This window comes from Phaenicophaeus curvirostris, chromosome 15, assembly GCF_032191515.1.
Source record: "Phaenicophaeus curvirostris isolate KB17595 chromosome 15, BPBGC_Pcur_1.0, whole genome shotgun sequence".
NCBI classification, from domain to species: domain Eukaryota; kingdom Metazoa; phylum Chordata; class Aves; order Cuculiformes; family Cuculidae; genus Phaenicophaeus; species Phaenicophaeus curvirostris.
Genome location: NC_091406.1, coordinates 7,855,702 through 7,873,389, shown reverse-complemented (window position 1 = coordinate 7,873,389; position 17,688 = coordinate 7,855,702). Strand labels below are relative to the sequence as shown.

Here is a 17,688-nt window from a genome sequence, read left to right as displayed (position 1 = left end):
CATAGTCTGGCTCAGGCAGTAGCTCACGAGTAAGGCTGTCGAGGAAGGAGAGGTGGGACCAGGAGCCCCAGCAAGGGTCCAGTCCCAGCCAGAGCCCAGGCTGCCACTAACTCTGCCTTTGCAGCTGCATACTGTGGTGGGGTAGCAGAAAACCAAGGCAAATGAGATGATTTCAGAGATCTAAAAGGTGTTCTGTGTTTTTTTGCCCTTCTCCATGCACCCTCTGCATGGAGCAAAGCAGATGGTCACATGCATTCCTCAGCTAGGAGGCAGTGTTTTCTTTCTACCTGCATTGCCCTGCTGTTTGTAAGACTGAAAGCAAAGCCTAGAAGTAGGATAAAAACATGTCCCTGCAAGTGTGGCAGGGAAAATACCACTACTGATGTGACAGCAGCTTAGTTGTGTGATGGCCTGAAGCACAGCTGTTATATGAAGGGCTATTCACAAACCCCAATTTTAAAAAGTGCAGATCATATCAGTAATGTATATTACAATAGCCTGATAGTATGAATCAAATATTTAAAGACTACCAACACTCTGCTTTTTATTCTGAAATGACTGCAAAAAAAGAGCCAAGTTCTAGCTGTTGGCCAGACTTCTTGCCTTTTCTCTATTAAATGAGGCCATATAATTTTCCTCTGGGATACATTTGGCACTGGAGCTATAAAAGTCTGAACTTTCATCACTAAATTCAGAAGGATTTTTCTGTTCAGTTTAAAGAGAGAAGAATCAAGGTCACAGCACTAGAGAAAAACTACTAAAACCAGATACTTCTTGTCACTGATTTCTGGACACTGTTCATAAAAATAAAAATAATCATCCTGATTTAACAACTGAGCTTGAGCAGAAGTGACTTGTCTGTACTGAGATAAAATACAAAAACCCCGTCTGCACATAAAAGTTTAAAATGTTGAAGTTGTTATTTTACAGAGTATGAAATGGACTCATTTAATCTCTATGATTCTTTTCTGGTTTTGTTATTCTTATTTTTGTTTAGATCACCTTTTCTGTTTGCTATTTAGGAAAACAAATGAATTACATACAGGGGTACAAAGAAAGAAAGCAAAAACTGGGAAGTATTCCTTAAAAAGGGAAAGGCAAAATACCTGGGAAGAAATTACATTTTGATCATTTTCCCAAGAGTCTATTTTGAAAGACAAATCCTGTTTTTGCTGTGGCTTCCTAGGCTTTAAAAAAATGGTTAACAAATTGCTGCTACTGAGTACTGCACTTTGAATTTCTAGCATGGGGGCTCTGCAAATAGGCTGCTGAATTTCATAATACTCTCTGCTTAAATCACAACACATTTACAGGCAGCTGATGAGGAATATGCTGGGGCTGGGGAAGGATCTGGCCACTGCCTGCCATGGCAGTGCTGGTGCTGCCCATGCAGCTACATAGAGCTGCATCTCCTGCGGGTGCTGTGAAGTTCCTGCCAACATGCTTCTTAATGGGGGTTAATTAATGAACTATTTCTTTGTCAGTTTGCTAGAAATTCTAAATTCAGGCCAAGAATTGCAGCTGAAGTTCAGTTGAAAGATGTCTTTTTTATTATTATTTTTTTTTTAAAGTGCAAACAGCCCAAAACCCAGTGAGCAAGAAAAAGACTGTGCATGTTCACCAAACAGTACTGAGTGAACTTATTTGAAGCGTGGTGAACAGTAGCCCCTACAAAGTAGTAAACAAGTATCCCTGCAGCCTGGATTTTGGCAGTGTCTCAGCTGCAAGGACTGGGCTCCTACTCTGCGCTTGGAAGGCATGCACATCTTTTCAGCCGGATTGAATTCTTGCTATTCGTTCAGATAATGAGCCTCAATCAATGCCCTCATTTACTGACAAAATACAGGGCAAACAAATTCATATTTAAAATCCAGCTCCTGCAAAATGCCCTTAGAAGTGATTGACTGTCATGTGCAGAGCCATCCATGAGCATCTGATTAGTTAGCCAATTAAAATGAAACTGGTGGATCCTTAAAGTAGCCAGAGATTTTCAAGGGGCTTTCTGTGAGTTGGTCCAGGCTACTGTTTTGTGGTTTGTTTGTTTTTTTTTTTGCAGGCAAACTTGAGCTGTGCACAGGGAAGGGCTTATTGCTGGACACATCCACCTCCCCTCTGTTCCACCTTGGAAAACCTCATGTTCCTGCCGATTTGGAGCAGCAGAGCCTCTCTACTGATAGTGATCCTCTCTGAGGGGTTATGATGCTCAGGCAGGACCTCAATGGCTGCAACACTTCTTTGCTGTGAGACTCAAAAGCTAGGAGGTGGGTGGGAAGTTCAACAGAACTGTAAGGAAAAATGGTAACTCAACTTTCCCCAACAGGAAGATTGGTTTTTTTGCTGATGACAGGTTCTCTTCCAACAGCCGTCCACAGAGAATCTTATTCTGTCCTCTACAGCATTTGTGTAATGAATATATCCATAGACTTGATGCTGTGCGATGGATAACTAATATGATGTGGTCTGGCATAATCTATGGACATATACTGAGATAACTTACAGATGTATCTTACGTGTATCGTACAGACATATGAAACTTTGAAACCTAATTCATGTTTGCTGTGCTCAAACAAACAAAAAACCCTCAACATCTCTTGCCTTCTTAACAATCATTATTTTATTAATATATTTTACAAGATTGCAGTTGAAATCGTTTAAATACAAACTTTTTTTTTTTATACAGAAAGTGTAATAAAGTTAAAATAGTTCCTTGTGTAATCCATAGCATTATTGCAATGCTTACAAAATTTTGCATAGAGTGTGCAAGGATTGATGTTATTTGATACAAAAAAGCTTTATATTTTCCCACACAACCACACACATACATAAATTAAAAAGAAAAAAGCCAAACAAATCTGAATTTCTTAATGAGAACTGTGATAAGACTTCAAATTCATTTTTTCCTGTTTACAAGATCAAGGTCATCAGAGTAGAGGTCAGACAAGGTATTTTACCATCACAGATGAAAACTTCTATAGCGTATGGGTCATGTCTTCTATGCTACTGCTGCAGATGAAGAGGTTTTGCTCTGACTCACACTGAATATTGTTTTGCTGTTGGGTCTGCCTACAGGAAGCATTTGTTGCATTAATATCAACAACTCTAATGGCATTTGTGCACAAGGAGACTAATTCAAATGAGGGGTGGGCAAAAAAACCCAACCCCAAACCCCAAAAGGATCTGAGTCAGACCCAGCAGGTCAATCCCTTTTCTGCCCTCAGATTACTGCATAACACAGGTCCAGATTGAGATCTGGGACGCAGCTCAGGGAAAGCTCTGATCCAGGAAGAAACCCAGGAGTGAACGCTGTCAGCTGAACCCTTCTTCAATAAACATAGCGTCTGGCAATTGTGTAAATCTCCTCTTTATGAGGTTTCTGGCACGTTCTTACTCTGCCGATCAAGGGCAGGATCTGTTCATCTTCACTGCCGTGCTCGCTCTGACAAGCCACAGAAGGGGACAAGAAAGTGAATTCCTCCAGCAGGGCTTGCCTTGTGAAAGCCACTGCAAACAGTGCAGCCCTGCCTTATCCTGCCTGGCCGTGCCTCCTGCCTCCTACGTCACCCACCAAACCACCAGCTGAACTCCAATGCGGTTTGTGGTGGGGACAAGGAGCCAAGCTGGATGGACAGGCCTCCTTTCTCAGGCAGTGGCTTGAGCTCTTTGTCAGCACCTACGAGACAGAGAAACCCCAGACGTGCGAGGAGACCCTCGTCCCACGCTGTCTCCAGGAGCACTCAGGCTGTGGTTTAGACAGGACAGCCAAACCCTTCCTTTTGATTTTACAAAAGGTGCTAAACCTTTAGGGCCAAACCTTCAGGCAGTATAGGCTACCAGCGAGTTAAATGGAACCACATGGTGATTTACAGCAGCCTCAAATTCCTGTGCTGTGAATGACCCTGTTGTGCTGCTCCAGCCCAGCCTCCCAAGGCAGGAATCGCGCCTTGCTGCTATTTCTAGTGGGAGGACCTGGCAATAGGATGGGATGGAGGTAAATGAGAAAGGGCAAAGCCATTCATTAACCTCTCCCACCTTGCAGTTTCTCAAGTGGAAGGAGCATACCAGGGTACCATCCTCATGGCATCCCCTCAGATACTGTACAGGTGTTACCAGGGCAAACCAGAAGTGACTTTAAGAGCTGCTTGGCTGCACCTTCTGGCCTTACTGCTGATGCCTTCAAGGTGGTCAAAGGCTTGTTAGAACAGCAACCAGCAGCTACCAGCACTGTTTATACCACTCAGACTGCAGATATACATTATCTGCAAAATCATTAATACTGCTGAAGTGTTTCATTATCTGTTACATCAATAACAGAACTGATATTGAGTGCACAAGGCCAGAGGAGGACCCAGATGAAGCCAAAATTATCAGGCTCTGATTTAGCAAAGGAGCTAAGCTTAACTCCCTGCTGTAAGGCAGCTACCCCAGAGAAATCTAGCTGTAGTGTTGGGCGGTGGTGGTGTTTGCAGTTAAGTAAGTGTGGGAGAAACTCCAACAGCAGTGCTTTTTCATCTACAATCCAGCGTCTGATAAAAATAGAACCACCCACAAATAATTATTCTTCTGCTCTCCAGCGTGAGCCTGCCTCAAGATTTTTCAAGTACTCCGTTTATGTGGAAATTTTTAAAAGACCAAAGAAACTGCATTGCTTTAGAAAGTGATAATGCATTTAGCAGTAGCAGGCTTCGGAATGCTTTATCTCCTATCAGTGGTTAAGCTTTTTGAATGGGGCAAAAATGTGAGAGTACAATGCAATTTAAAATTCCTGTTACATGCAAAGATGCTCATGACCTCTGCTTTGCAATGAGACTATTCCTACAATGGCAAATATTTTAGAAATGGTAAGACTTTCCATTTGGGTAGGATTTGATGAAAGGCTCCAAAGAGTCCTTTTTAATCTTAGAAGAAAAGACTGTTTAACTAAGGCTGCATGTTTTTATCTAAAGCATTTGGTAGCAGGGCACAATGTAAATGTAACACACTAATTTCTCCTTCAGCTACTTTCTCTTGCCGGCAGAAAGAATAAACCAACTAAATGTGAGACAAACATACAATTACATATCACTTTACAGTGGAGAAATCCTTCCTATTTTTTTAATACTGGTTAAAAACTAACAAAACCTCAATCCACAGAGATGAGTTGCCTCAAAGGAAATCTGGCTTCCCCTGAACAGGCAGCCCGTCTGTACTGACTGGTGGCAGAAAATCCCAGCCTTGAGCTGAGTAAATGTGAGACATTTCCTGGGAGTGACACTGGCACTAACTTTCCTGCAGGAATTACACTTGTAGCAAATTAATTTTTAAGGGACTTGCACCTCTAGTTTAAAGTGACTTGGATAATAAATCTCAGTGCTGCACTATGATTATATTTTCTTCTTCACTTCAGATAAAATTCCTGCAGCTTTAAATATCCACCTTTTCCTGTATAAAGAAAGTGTGTCGCCTTTCACAAGGGCACAATACAATTCAAATGGCAGGACAAGAGAGTCTGAAATGATAATGCCTCAGGGCTGTATGTGCATAAGCATGGGCTTCTCAACCACAGCAGACTTAAAAGCTTTCTAAATACAAGCTATTCACTGTAATTTCCATCCAAGCCCCAAACCACTGTGGTTATTGTGGACGGATACAACACTCTAGCAATCTTGAACAGCCCAAGCTGTAAGTGGTTTCAGTGACAGTAATTCCAGTGCACACCTTGCAAGATCAAGCATAATTGCTACCCTATTTAGTAAAATGGATGTTATTAATCTAAAGAATAATAGTATAAACAGAGAATTTTGCTGCATTACTGTGATTAGGGTGATGTCTCTCACCATTTCTTCACTCTCCCTCCTACCTGCCTTATTTAATTCATTCCACTCTTGCTTGAACTATCAGCGCCACGTCAAGTGTTTAAACCTGCTCCACTCACAGCTGTAAACTCAGCTACATCAGCTGTGAAAACACTGGAATTGCAGTGCAGCATTTACCTAAAAGTCCCAAATTTCACCTTAGTGCCACTGCTACATGTAGGTTTTGGTTTTTTGGGGGTATGTGAGATTAAGAAGTGACACAATGGGTGTTCAGGGCTTCTGGCCACCTGCACAGATCCCTGTGTGTGGCAGGACACCAAATATTACATAGTAATTTCAGAACTGACGAGAAAAGTTAAAATGGGGAAAACAAAACCATTGCTGAGCTGTGCTCTTCAACAGCAATGGCAATAAAAAGGCTGGTATTTTCACATTTGAAAAGCACCAATCCAGTGCTTGGCAAAGCTTCACAGGAACGTGCCCTGCGTTTGCTGGGGTGAATTCTGGATGATGACATTTCCAAATCTAAAATGTCAGCCATAAAAAAAAAAGAAGAAAAAGAACACAGCCTCTAACTTTTTGTGGTTTTACTCTATGCACTTTTAAAACGAAATCATTACAGCACAGTTACTCTTCTTCACCGAGCAGCTACTGGAGTTCCTGATCTGCTAATGCTCAAGTGCAGGTAAGTGGACAGCCAGTGCATTTTATCAATTTATTTATACTTTCAGCCCAGGATGATGTCTTTTAGCATTCTGGGTTATTTCTTCACATTTCAAATTTCAGGTAACCTTGTCCTCTGCACACATCTAAAGATTTTTTACACTATTTCCTTTTTTTTTTCATTAAAGAAGTTAGAGTTTTGCTGCCGCTTCACTCTCTCGAATGCATCTTGGCGATAAACCTGCATTTTTCCTGCCCAGTCTGAAAAAGCACCATTAAGTTAATGCATTTCAGGTGTGAGGGCAACCAGAGAAAGGATGGATTTCTGTAAATCTTTGGTCTTTGTCTCACTCTCTTTTGCAATATGAAACTTAAAGCCATAAAAATAAAGAAAACTGGCTTTTGTTGTAAACATGTATGTGAGCATGTGTGTATATATATTTGTGTGTGTGTGCACATCTTATGACAACAAAAGCTCATTTTCTTTGAGAGCATCTGTATTTGCAGACTAGGTATTATGTGAACTAACCTGACACCTTCACAAGTTCCATGGGAATCTTCCTTTAAGCTTGAAGAAATTTCTAGGGAGGTTGTTTTTTTTAATTTAGATATAATTTTACTTTACTATATATTGCAGATGATATTTTTAGGTTTATGCCTTAAACCTTTTTGTTTGTGCAAATATGTATTTCTGATCAAAGGAGAAAAAAAAAACCTTTCAAAATACAGCTGTTTGACAGCACGTGGCTGAGAACAAAATATAAATCATTCTCATGCATGCTTGTCTTAAAAAAGTATACCTAGGAGAGATCTTATACATATTTTAGTAGTTACCGTCTTCCCCTTTTGATGACTTCTTTCAGTGTTAACATTTCTTTATACTCTTAAGCTACCCATTTCACTGACTACTGAGTAATATGCTTCAAAAAGTGTAAAAAATAAACCAAACAGAAAAAAACCCCATGAAGAACCTGGAGAATTGATACAGTTGTATAATCAGTATTAGGATCTCTGCTTTTGCTAATGGAAAAGTCTTTTTGCTTTAGAAAAAACATCCTAACTCACCTGTGACAGCAGAAGGGCCCCTGCATGTGAGTAAGGTACTGGAGTACAGGTGAGCACTGATACTCATCTTCCTGACTGCTTACTAAAGCATCTCATTTAAAATAAATTTAACAAGGTCTTGAAGCCCTAAAAAGTTAAGAATTACAATATATAGATGCATTTATCTTCAACTGCAGTATTCATGGTTGCCTAAGGTATATTGACGTTGGTATCACAGACCGTTGATTGGCATTTCAATGACCTTTTAATGCTCATAGCTGCAACGCAAACCTGCACACAGTGACGAATCAGGGGTCAGTCCCACAGCCACCCAAAGAGCTGGCAGTGTTTCCACTGCCATCAGTGCCCTGAGTTGTCACCAAAGTCATTGGCATCTCTTCCATCAAGCTCAGCTGAAACAAATTCACCACCTACCCCCGCCTTGCCTCAGTGTTGGGAGGTAAAACTAAACTATGATTTGAGATAAACGTCACCTCCCCAAATACCAAGTGCCCAGTTGAACTGAATTGCAGGCCCGATTCATAAAGAAATACACAAACACTTGTTTGTTTTTGGAGTTTTATACATGGCAGGCAGAGCATACGGATGAAATACCAGCCAAGGAGGCTTTAATTTAAACGTTCTGAGGGAAACCCAAACCATACTGGTATAGCAACTGTGAGGGATTTCTGGGCAAGGCAGGAGGAAAAGGGGCTCTCATATATATGCCTCACCCAGTGGGTAAACTGGTCACTCCACAACACCCCCAGCAACAAACTGTGCGGTGTGAGGTTTTGTGTATGCTGCTTTTTAAACAAAATGCCTGGTTTTCCCCCTGGGATCTTGAACATGATGTCCAGTTTGGCCTGGTTTGCCTCTCACTGAGCAACAGGGGACCAGCGGTGTGGCCAACACAAGCACAGGGAGCATCACCAGAATCACTGTCCCAAAAGTCACATGGGGCTCAAATGATTTACAAGTCTCTATGCAGGTTCAACAATTCCTCATCTTTGAACACAGCATATCATTTCATGCTTTTTAAGATGGAAAAATGATTGTGAAAGACGTTGAAGCAACTAGAATTCCTTTACATAGACATAACTAAGGTTCACGTCAGAGAAATATCTGCAGTGACAGCACAGATGTGTAATGTTGTTCCCTAACAGCTCCCTCATAGAATTTCATACCAAAATAAAAGGCTGAATGTCCTTAAGCAGTTTCATGGACTTTATGATATGAAAAGCCGACAACTTCATCCAAGGGCCCAGCTGAGAAGACCAGCCATTCAAAATTAATTTATCGGGATGGAAATCTTTCACAGAGAAGCCAGAAGGTGCATGGATGAGTACTGAGGCTCCAGACTCTCAAGAGCAGAGCATGGGAATGAGGATTCAGCATCCCTGCTGGGTCAGTCCCTGCATCGGGCTCTGCCTTTCTCACCAGCATTAACAGTTCTAGGGATGGGGAGGCTAATGCAACTTGTTTTCTGTAAAGAGTACTCTTCCTGCAGCACATGTCTTGAAAAATGCTCACATGGGATTTGTTTATGAATTGGGCCATGCTTTCTATAAGATTTGTTATCAGTATTAAACAAAACAGTGAAAAAAACTCTACAGTAAATGTAGGACTATGAATGGGACTTCAGTTACAGTCCCAGAGGTAACGTACACAGTATTTTGCTATATATAACATGGTAAAAAAAAAGGCTGTATCACTCTAGGTGCCCCTATGGACTTAATGCATTTCATTAATATCTGTTTTAAGTTGTACAACCAGTTCCCAAGACACCCTCCTATCCCTCCCCCCAAATAAACTAGTTTTAATAACAAGATAAATATGATGTGCTTCTCCTTGCTGAGTGCATTGACTTAAGGCATAGGCACAATTCCCCTCTTTGAACAGAGATGGTATAGTCCCGTGTCCCAATACAATTGTTATCCTGGGTGACCCTTTGCATTCAAACATTGATTCAAGACATAATAATTACAGGAATCATTCATTGACAAATATTTTGAATTCATTAATTAATCAGAAAGCATTATTGAAATAAAAGTAGATCATTCCATCCTCTTTTAGGAATAAATTTTATGAGTGTGCTGCTTTGTTAGTCAGCAACACATCTATTCTAAACTCCATAGAATTCTATGAATTCCTTTCAGTCCAGTCAGTTTTGGATTAAGCCAGAATTGTTAATGTAAAAAAAAAAAATCAAACCCTGGTACTCTCCAAACCCCAAGAAAATACATGGAAATCTGTTAAAAAGTAATGGGCTAAATTATTTCTAAAGATTTCAGTCAGCTACATTTTATCTTGTGGATCGCTTGAAGAATACCAGCTTGGCTTAGGTATTACTAGATCTGTTATGTTTGCACATGAGGTAATATTTTCAAAAGCATCTCAGTGGCTTAGAAATCTTGCTGTCTTCGTGAGATTTACTGTGACTTGGATATTTTTACAGTAATTAGTATATTTATTTTTTCAAGGATTTTTTACATGCATGTGGATGCAATAATGGGTCAGAATTCAGTGATCTTCTCGTTATTTTTCAAAACTTGAGCAGTGGAAGTAACATTACCAGATCAGGTTTTGTGTTTTATTCTGCCTGTAAGTGACTCTTAGACTTTAAAATATGGAAAAATGCAACCATGAGAAGATTCAACCACAGAGATTTTTGAAGCTTAAATTCTAGAGGAACCAGCATCCAAAGCCCTTGATTTCCAGTAATCTGGCTTTGTCGCAATCTTTATAAATACTTTAAAAAGTCTCATTGTCAGCATCTCTGATATTCACAGTCTCCACCAGATCTAAGTGACCTTGGACTGTACATTCTGAAAAGAAAGAGGGCAAAAATTCTGGCATAGCATCTACATTACACGCCTAATTTGTATGAATTTCTCTGTTTTTATGGGTAGAACAGGTTTCTAAAGGTAAAGATAAGCAATGTTCAAATCTGAAATTTTCACACCTTCACACCAAATCTTTTCAAAATTAAAAGTGCTAATGGAGAGTCTGTAGATGATCCAGGATACCTGTTAATTAAGGAGGATCAGGATTTTTCTATTTAGTCAGACTTTCACAATTTTTTTCTTCCAAGAACTAAATGCAACACCAGTTTTGTTGGCACAGAGATGACTTTAGGCTAAGGTTAGAGCTGGTGTGTCACATCTGAATAGCACAAGCCATCCTTAGCCATGCACAGGCAAGTCTCAAACCCCTCCAGGAAAATATATGATTATTTCAGCAAGAAGATCTGGACTTTTCTACTGGCCAAGTGCAATCCATCTCTCCAAACAGAGAGCTAAGCTTTAGGCAAAAATCAGAGTGCAATTTAACCTCAAGTATCTTAGATCACTCTAGGTGATCAGTACAGCACATCTGTCTATTTTGTTTGTTTTGGCTTTGTTTGTTTGTTTGTTTTTTCCATGCCACTGATTTAATGGTGCAAAAATAATCAGAGATGCTTCTCTTCCCTTTGTATCTTGGTGGGTTTACATAAGTTCCAGGGACTTGCCCTGCCAGCAATCCCACTGCTCTGAGAACATGATCAAAAACAAGGGGTGATCATTAGACTATATTAATACAGAAAAGTCCAGGGGAGCATCAAATCCAATTCAGCAGATTGGACCAGTAAATTTTGGTGTGGGAAAGAGAAATGCTACACAAATGTAACAGGGTCACCCTGGGATTCCTTGTACTGAAACATCATTTTACACAGAGGATATATATATATTTTATATATATATATTTATATATATATATTCACACACACGCGCGCGCACACAAAAAAAGTCTTTGATAGGCTTTCTGTGTTCTAGTAAAAATAGTTGGCAGCTGCAATCTGTGAGACCAGAACTGGCTTTTGTGCTGCCTGCGATGCCCCACTGCAAATTGTCTCTCAAAGGCAGACGCTTGTATTTATCTGGCAGGTCGAGCTAGTGCCTGCCTGAGACAGAAATAACCTCCCATTGGGACACACACAGAGCTCGTAGATTTTTTGCCTGGACCCTGCAGAAGAGGAAGATCCTTGAGGCAAGTTAGGTAGTTTAATTTTTGCAGAATTCAATGTTATCTGAAGTAGGAGGGAGGGAGGGAGAGAAAGAAAGAGAAAATTAGTGGAAAACTGTTATTTTTGATCTTGTGTTTAAAAAAATCTTATTTCAGACAGCTCAGCTGCTTCAAAAACTGGATAGGCAAGTGCATTAGGATAAGAAAGTCTGATATAAGTCTGAGTGAGCATATGATCTGCCTTTACCGTGAGACAGCTAGTTTGATTCTGCTGATCTGCCCACTGTGTTTTTTTGGCTCGTAGCTTCCTGGGGCACCTTTGTATTTGTATTAACCCAACCAGAAGTACCCCTAGTGCTAGGTTGGGAACGTGTAAGGTTAACACCCATGCTACAGCTCCTCTCCTCCACTGTGACTTCTGACACTATAATCCCACTTCCAGTTACACAGGCAGGTGTGTAGCACTCACTTTTATGTATATTTTAGGTATATTTGTAATACTTTTATGTATATTAAAAATAAATTAAATACTGCAACACAACATTTCTTCTTACAAAACAGAACATAAAAGTGAACCTGTGGCAGCTCTTAGACACATAGCAGCTACAGGAGAATGCTCTAACATCACCGAGAAGAGCAGGGTAAAATAACTTGCACACCAGAATATTACAAGGCAACTGATGTATCTGCTCTTATCTTGCAGTTACAGTAAGTCTCCAGTTTTAGGATCAAACCACCTGATCTCCTGATTAGATAGGTCAACATATGCATTTTAAAAGCAAATTAGTGTTAAAATCATTAAGACAAACCCAAAACATTAAAACCCCATTCTATTTACTACACCTGACACTAAGATAGGAAAATATTAGCTCATGTTGGAGCCCTGTTCCTGTGCGGTTTGTGTTCAATGAGAAGTTCCTCCTGCTAAGGCTCTCATTAGGTTCCCCAGTGGGAGCTCCTCAGCCAACACCTTCAGTGTCTCCCATCATGGTGGGCATAGGGGATGAGAACTGGATGCCCATGTATTTTTGAGACATCAGAAGAGGCTTAACGCAGCACCTATTTTACTTTTATTCTGTGTTATCAGTTTTAGTTATTCTCTCTTCTTCTTTGGAAGTTTCCTCAGTGCACCAACCTGTGTCTCCTAATGTTCCCTTTCTTTCCAAAATGAAACATCAGCTACAAAAGCTTTTCAGATCAATAATGGTGAATTAAGCTTTTCTTATAGAAAAATGTATGATAAAAGATTTAATTATGTTGGCCAAGTAAATCTTGTTTTAAAATGACAATGAAACAAAGAATTTAGGAGCACAGTCTATTTTACAGCCACATAAATCTGCTTGAACAACAGAAGCTATTATCCGAGCACTTTAAAAATAATGAATCAGCCTTTGCCACAGAGTGAGGCTTATTTGCATATGATACGTTCAATCACTGCTAGCAGAAACTAAGCTAGGAGGGCCTGCTTCATTAGCACCTTAGCACCAGGGCTTCAAATGGAGCAGCTCAGTGGCTCAGAAGGCTGCAAATCTACAGGAGATCTGTGGCTTGGTTTGTTTTTGCTGCAGGGCTTGACGTCTTTCCCTTACCTCTCCATCTTTGGATTCCAGCCTGAGCTCTGTCCTGCACGTGGCTTTCAAGCTGCCGGCCTCAGCATTGATCTCGATGCCTTTTGGAGCCTCCATCACCAGAGCCCGGGTAGGCGACTCTAATCTGTAATAGAAAGGGGAGTTACGGAGCCTTGCGGGTTGACTATTCGTACTTAATGTCAGGCAGTGATCTCGCACAGCCTGCCTGCCCACTGTACGGCACCGTAGGACCTACAGCTGTTCAGTTCCATGCCTGGTTTAGTCAGGAAAGAATTCATGCACAGTGTCGTAAAACACATCACAAATCCAGCTTGCTAGCATTTCACAGCAACTATACTGTGCTGTAAATGCTGGGACAAGATGCAATGTGCAAGGGATTCCCCCACGATCTTCTTGCTTATATGCAAGATGTGAGGTTTAGAAAGGTTTAAGGAAATCAATGGAAAGAAAAATGCAGAAGACCCTGAAATTCCCAATCTCTACTCCTACACTCACATCCCACTGCTTATGCCGGCTCTCCCTCCCCACCCTCCACCCTTGCCAACCCTTCCTAACCCTGGCTACACTATCCAGGTGTCTGACAAGCCTCTACACAGCCAAACCTTTTAGTTCAGACAATTTGGGTTAAGGCTGTAAGATGTAGAAGTGCAAGGTGCAGTTTTCCTTGCTCCTTATCCATTCATAGGTCTTGTATTATACTGGTCTCTTCTTTATAATACAGTCTCTTATGACCTTCTGTATTGAAAATGATAATAAAAAACCAACTCTGTCTCTTAGGGAACATTCTTTTAGTTGATTTTATAGCCATTTATTTACTGTACCATCACCAAATCTAGACTATGATCTCCCCAGGTGAAGCAGGCAGGTGAACTGGAACAGAAGCTCCTGCTCTGGGCAAGCAGCACTGACAAAACTGAAGCACAAGGGCAGCACACGACCACCAAGCTTACTTGGGCAGCTATTAGGATTTGCTTGCATTACCACAGTGGCACTTCAGTAGTTCCTCTGCTCTTCATATATAATCACTACTGCAAGTAAGTGTATTCTTAAATTGACTCCTCCTGGTGCTGAGACTACGTTACGGGAGGCTGAGGGAATTTGGCTGTATTTATTGCAGCCAATAGATCAATAAACAAAGGCACAGTTCCCCCTGTGTGGCACTTCTGAAGTTACGACTTTCTCTCTTGTTGGTGTCTTCATATTGCTGCTTTCCAACAGCTTTCCCTCAAGACCCCAAACTCACCCATAATTTCCTGGCTGACTCAACTAAATATAAATTTCAGGGAAGAACTGAGGCATACACAATCCAAGAAATGAGCATGGTCTCAAGGTTAGCAGCCTCTGCACAATCTTTCTGTCCTGCTTTTTGTTTGTTTTCTGCAGGGAAGGTACTTCTTACATAAACCTTACGATCCCTTCACTGGTATCACCTCTTGCCTGGTTCCTATACGAGGAATCTAAGGTTAAAGACTACTGCTACTTACTCTTTTTTCCCTGACTGAATTGCAGATTGCATGGAGGACAAAAAGCTTGCAAAGAATGATTGACAGTAAGTAGTGCTACCTGGGATATGATTCCCTCTGACCTTCCAATTGCAACAACCGCCCTTCCGATATATGTTAGTATTTCTTTATGGTAAAAATAGCCACGGCACACGGCCTTAGGGCTCTGGCACATGCACTCTGGTTGTTTTCATTACAGTGGCTTAACACACTGTCTGCCCCACTCTTTCCCTGGAGATTTCTGTCCAGGAATACAATTTGCTCTCATCCTTGGTGCAGCTTACAATCTAGTATCTACCCCCAAAAATGAAGGATGCTCCGCTTGCACTAAGTCCCCAGCGTCTGAACTGCAGTGGCTGGGATGCAGGCAGATGCTCCCTCCTGCTGCCTCTCTTTCCAGAGACAGGATCCTACAGAGGGGAAACAGAGAGCTGAGGCCAGTAATACCTTAAATCACTCACTGTAGTTTTAACCCAGGCCAGGAACTAGGATCACAGAGCTGCTACGTAGGACCATGCAGCCACTCTCTCTCATTCCCCACTCTGGTGGGATGGGGAGGAGAATTGAGAAAAAAGGAGAACTTGTGGGTTGAGATAAAGATGGTTTAATAGGAAAACAAAGGAAGAGAGAACAGGGACAAAAGTAACAGCAGTAATAAGAACAAAATATACAAAACAAGTGATGTGCAGCAAACTGCTTACTAATGAATGATCAGCACTTAGCCCAAGCCAAACAGTGATCCTCAAGCAGTGATCCCTGGCTCATGGCCAATTTCCCGTTTATATGCTGAGTTTGACATTATATGGTATCAAATATTGATTTGGCCAGCTTGAGTCTGCTGCCTGGCTATGTCCTTCGCAGCTTGTGCACCTGTGCACTAGCAGAGCATGGGAAACTGAAAAAGTCCTTGGTTTCTTAGTAACAACTAAGACCATCAGTGTATTATCAACATTTTTCTCATATTAACTCTAAACCGCTCTGGCTTCTGGGAAGAAAACTAGCTATATCCCAGCTGAGCATAAGCATTACCTGGCAACAACTGAAAAAATAGATGTTATCAACATTATTTTCATAATAAATCCAAAACACAGCAGCTACAGGGAAGAAAATTAGCTCTATCCCAGTCAAAACCAGGACATCACTGTAGCTAAATTCACCAGAGGATGTGTCCAAACCCCAAGATAGCTGAGCTAATCTGAGGAAAGTATAATTCCTGAGAACCATGGCCAGGTGACTCTTTAGCTCTCCAAAATCGTAGTAACTCTTCAATTTCTTTGATGTCTTGGCTGTCTCAATATATTTGTTCACCTGTTAATCTTGTAGCTCTTCTGCCTACTGAGAAATAAATCTTGTAAGTGCAAAGCAGTGTTCAGGCACTACAGTGCAAATGCACTCATCTACAGCAGCAGCAGCAGCAGCTCTCAGTTTCTGTCCTGTACTGGAGCAGCCTTCCAGTCCCACACCAGTACTTTACTGGAGAGTGTGGTGAACAAGGAAATCAGTAAATATCTTCCCATGGTGGGAAGAATCAAAAGGGACCTTCTCCTTGCCTGTCTTCCTGCGTGTACACAGGTCCCCACAACATCAGAGTTAAATTCATGCTTTTAACAAGCTACCAAGTACCTGAGGGTCTGCCAGATAACATTGTCCAAAGCGTTATTCTTTCCATGCATAAGTGACTGAGTTGGTCTGCTTTCTCCACCCAATAAAAGCCTGCAGACAGGATAACAGTATCTTACAAACACTGATGAAAACCCATGCAATTAGACACATCCTAATCACTACAAAGCTGCTTGCTTCATGAAGCTACAAATGACCATCTCAAGCACCTCCTGATAGTCCATGGTAGGACAAGCTCACAATGCTGGGGCTTCGCTGCTGCTCCGTAACCTACAGCACCACATCTGTCTCTCAAGCTAACTGAGCTGACCTCTCTGATATCCTAAATCACTAGCTCAGACAGCTGCTACTGAGATACTGAATTAACAAACACCCACCCCTTTAACGTTAAAAATATAATTTTGAAGGCTAGGGTTTTTTTTTGGAATCTTAAAACTACAGAAATGACTGCAAGTACTACAATAGCAAAGCGCAGCTCTTCCAATGATGAGAAACTTGGGCTTGCAGTTTTGTATTTGTGTCCTGGGTTTAGAGCCTCTTCTCTCTCTTACACATTTGATATTGGTGTGACTCTATCTGTTTGCATGAGACTCCTGTCCCAGCACATGCTACTGCAAACAAGGACAGAAAGGTCATAGTAGAATTTTTCTTGGCATTTTAGGGGCATATGATTGTGAGGGATTTAATTTGATTATTTTCTGATAGCATGAATGAATCCCTGAGACACCCATCTTTAACCCAGGATCCGAAAAATCTATGTAAAGCCAGAGAAAGCAGCGGAGTTTATGCTCTAGGGCGTTTGCGTAATGTTTGCCGAATACTTTCATTTTAAATAAGTGTTTAAGAGATACACTGCTTTTAAACCTAATTCTGTCCTTCAGAGTAGAACCAATTTGAAGACTAATAATGAAAGAAAATGATTTAGTGATGCACAGATAATTTGTTCAAAATCAACATTTGTTTTCCAGTATGATACTCTGGAGCTTTCGGTACGATTCATATCTCCTGGTTAGGTGTAAGCCCACACTTACAGCAATAGGCTGGAAAGGTGGCTGCATGAATATAGATTGTTTCATTATTTGCTTCTGCTCTCGAATTTTCCATACCAGCAATTGGCACATAAGCCCTTTTTATTGATCATGGGTACTGCTTATTTTCGCTCTAGTATTTCCAGGACCGGATTCTGACCTCTCTGACAGAGCTATGAAGGAAGAGTAAATTCATCGCTGTCCACAGAGTTACAGCATGCTGAATTCAGGATTGAGATAAGTTACTGCCATAAAATTGCTCCTAGTAGGTGGATGAAGAGGCAGTCTTCTGTCTTGGGAACCTCTCCTACAGGTCCCAGGGTCACGTAAGCCCAACATTTTAAATGTGAAGAAACAAGTAACAGGATTTTCAGAACTATCAAAGTACCCAGGTTCCACTTATTACAATGGGTGTTCGATACTTCTGAAAATCCCATTGAGCACC

General features: G+C 41.1%; 1 protein-coding gene across 7 annotated transcripts in view; it reads right to left on the bottom strand.

Annotated features, from left to right (window-relative positions):
- Positions 1 to 2,597: 2,597 nt before the first annotated feature.
- SGCD (sarcoglycan delta) overlaps positions 2,598 to 17,688 on the bottom strand; it is a 376,457-nt gene continuing 361,366 nt past the window's right edge. For all 7 annotated transcript variants that reach the window (XM_069869201.1, XM_069869200.1, XM_069869198.1 and 4 more), the window contains 2 exons: positions 13,094 to 13,217; positions 2,598 to 11,568 (listed from right to left, as the gene is read on the bottom strand). In XM_069869201.1, coding sequence (XP_069725302.1) covers positions 11,395 to 11,568; positions 13,094 to 13,217 — 298 coding nt within the window. In that variant the 3' untranslated portion in view covers positions 2,598 to 11,394. The remainder of the gene's footprint in view (positions 11,569 to 13,093; positions 13,218 to 17,688) is intronic.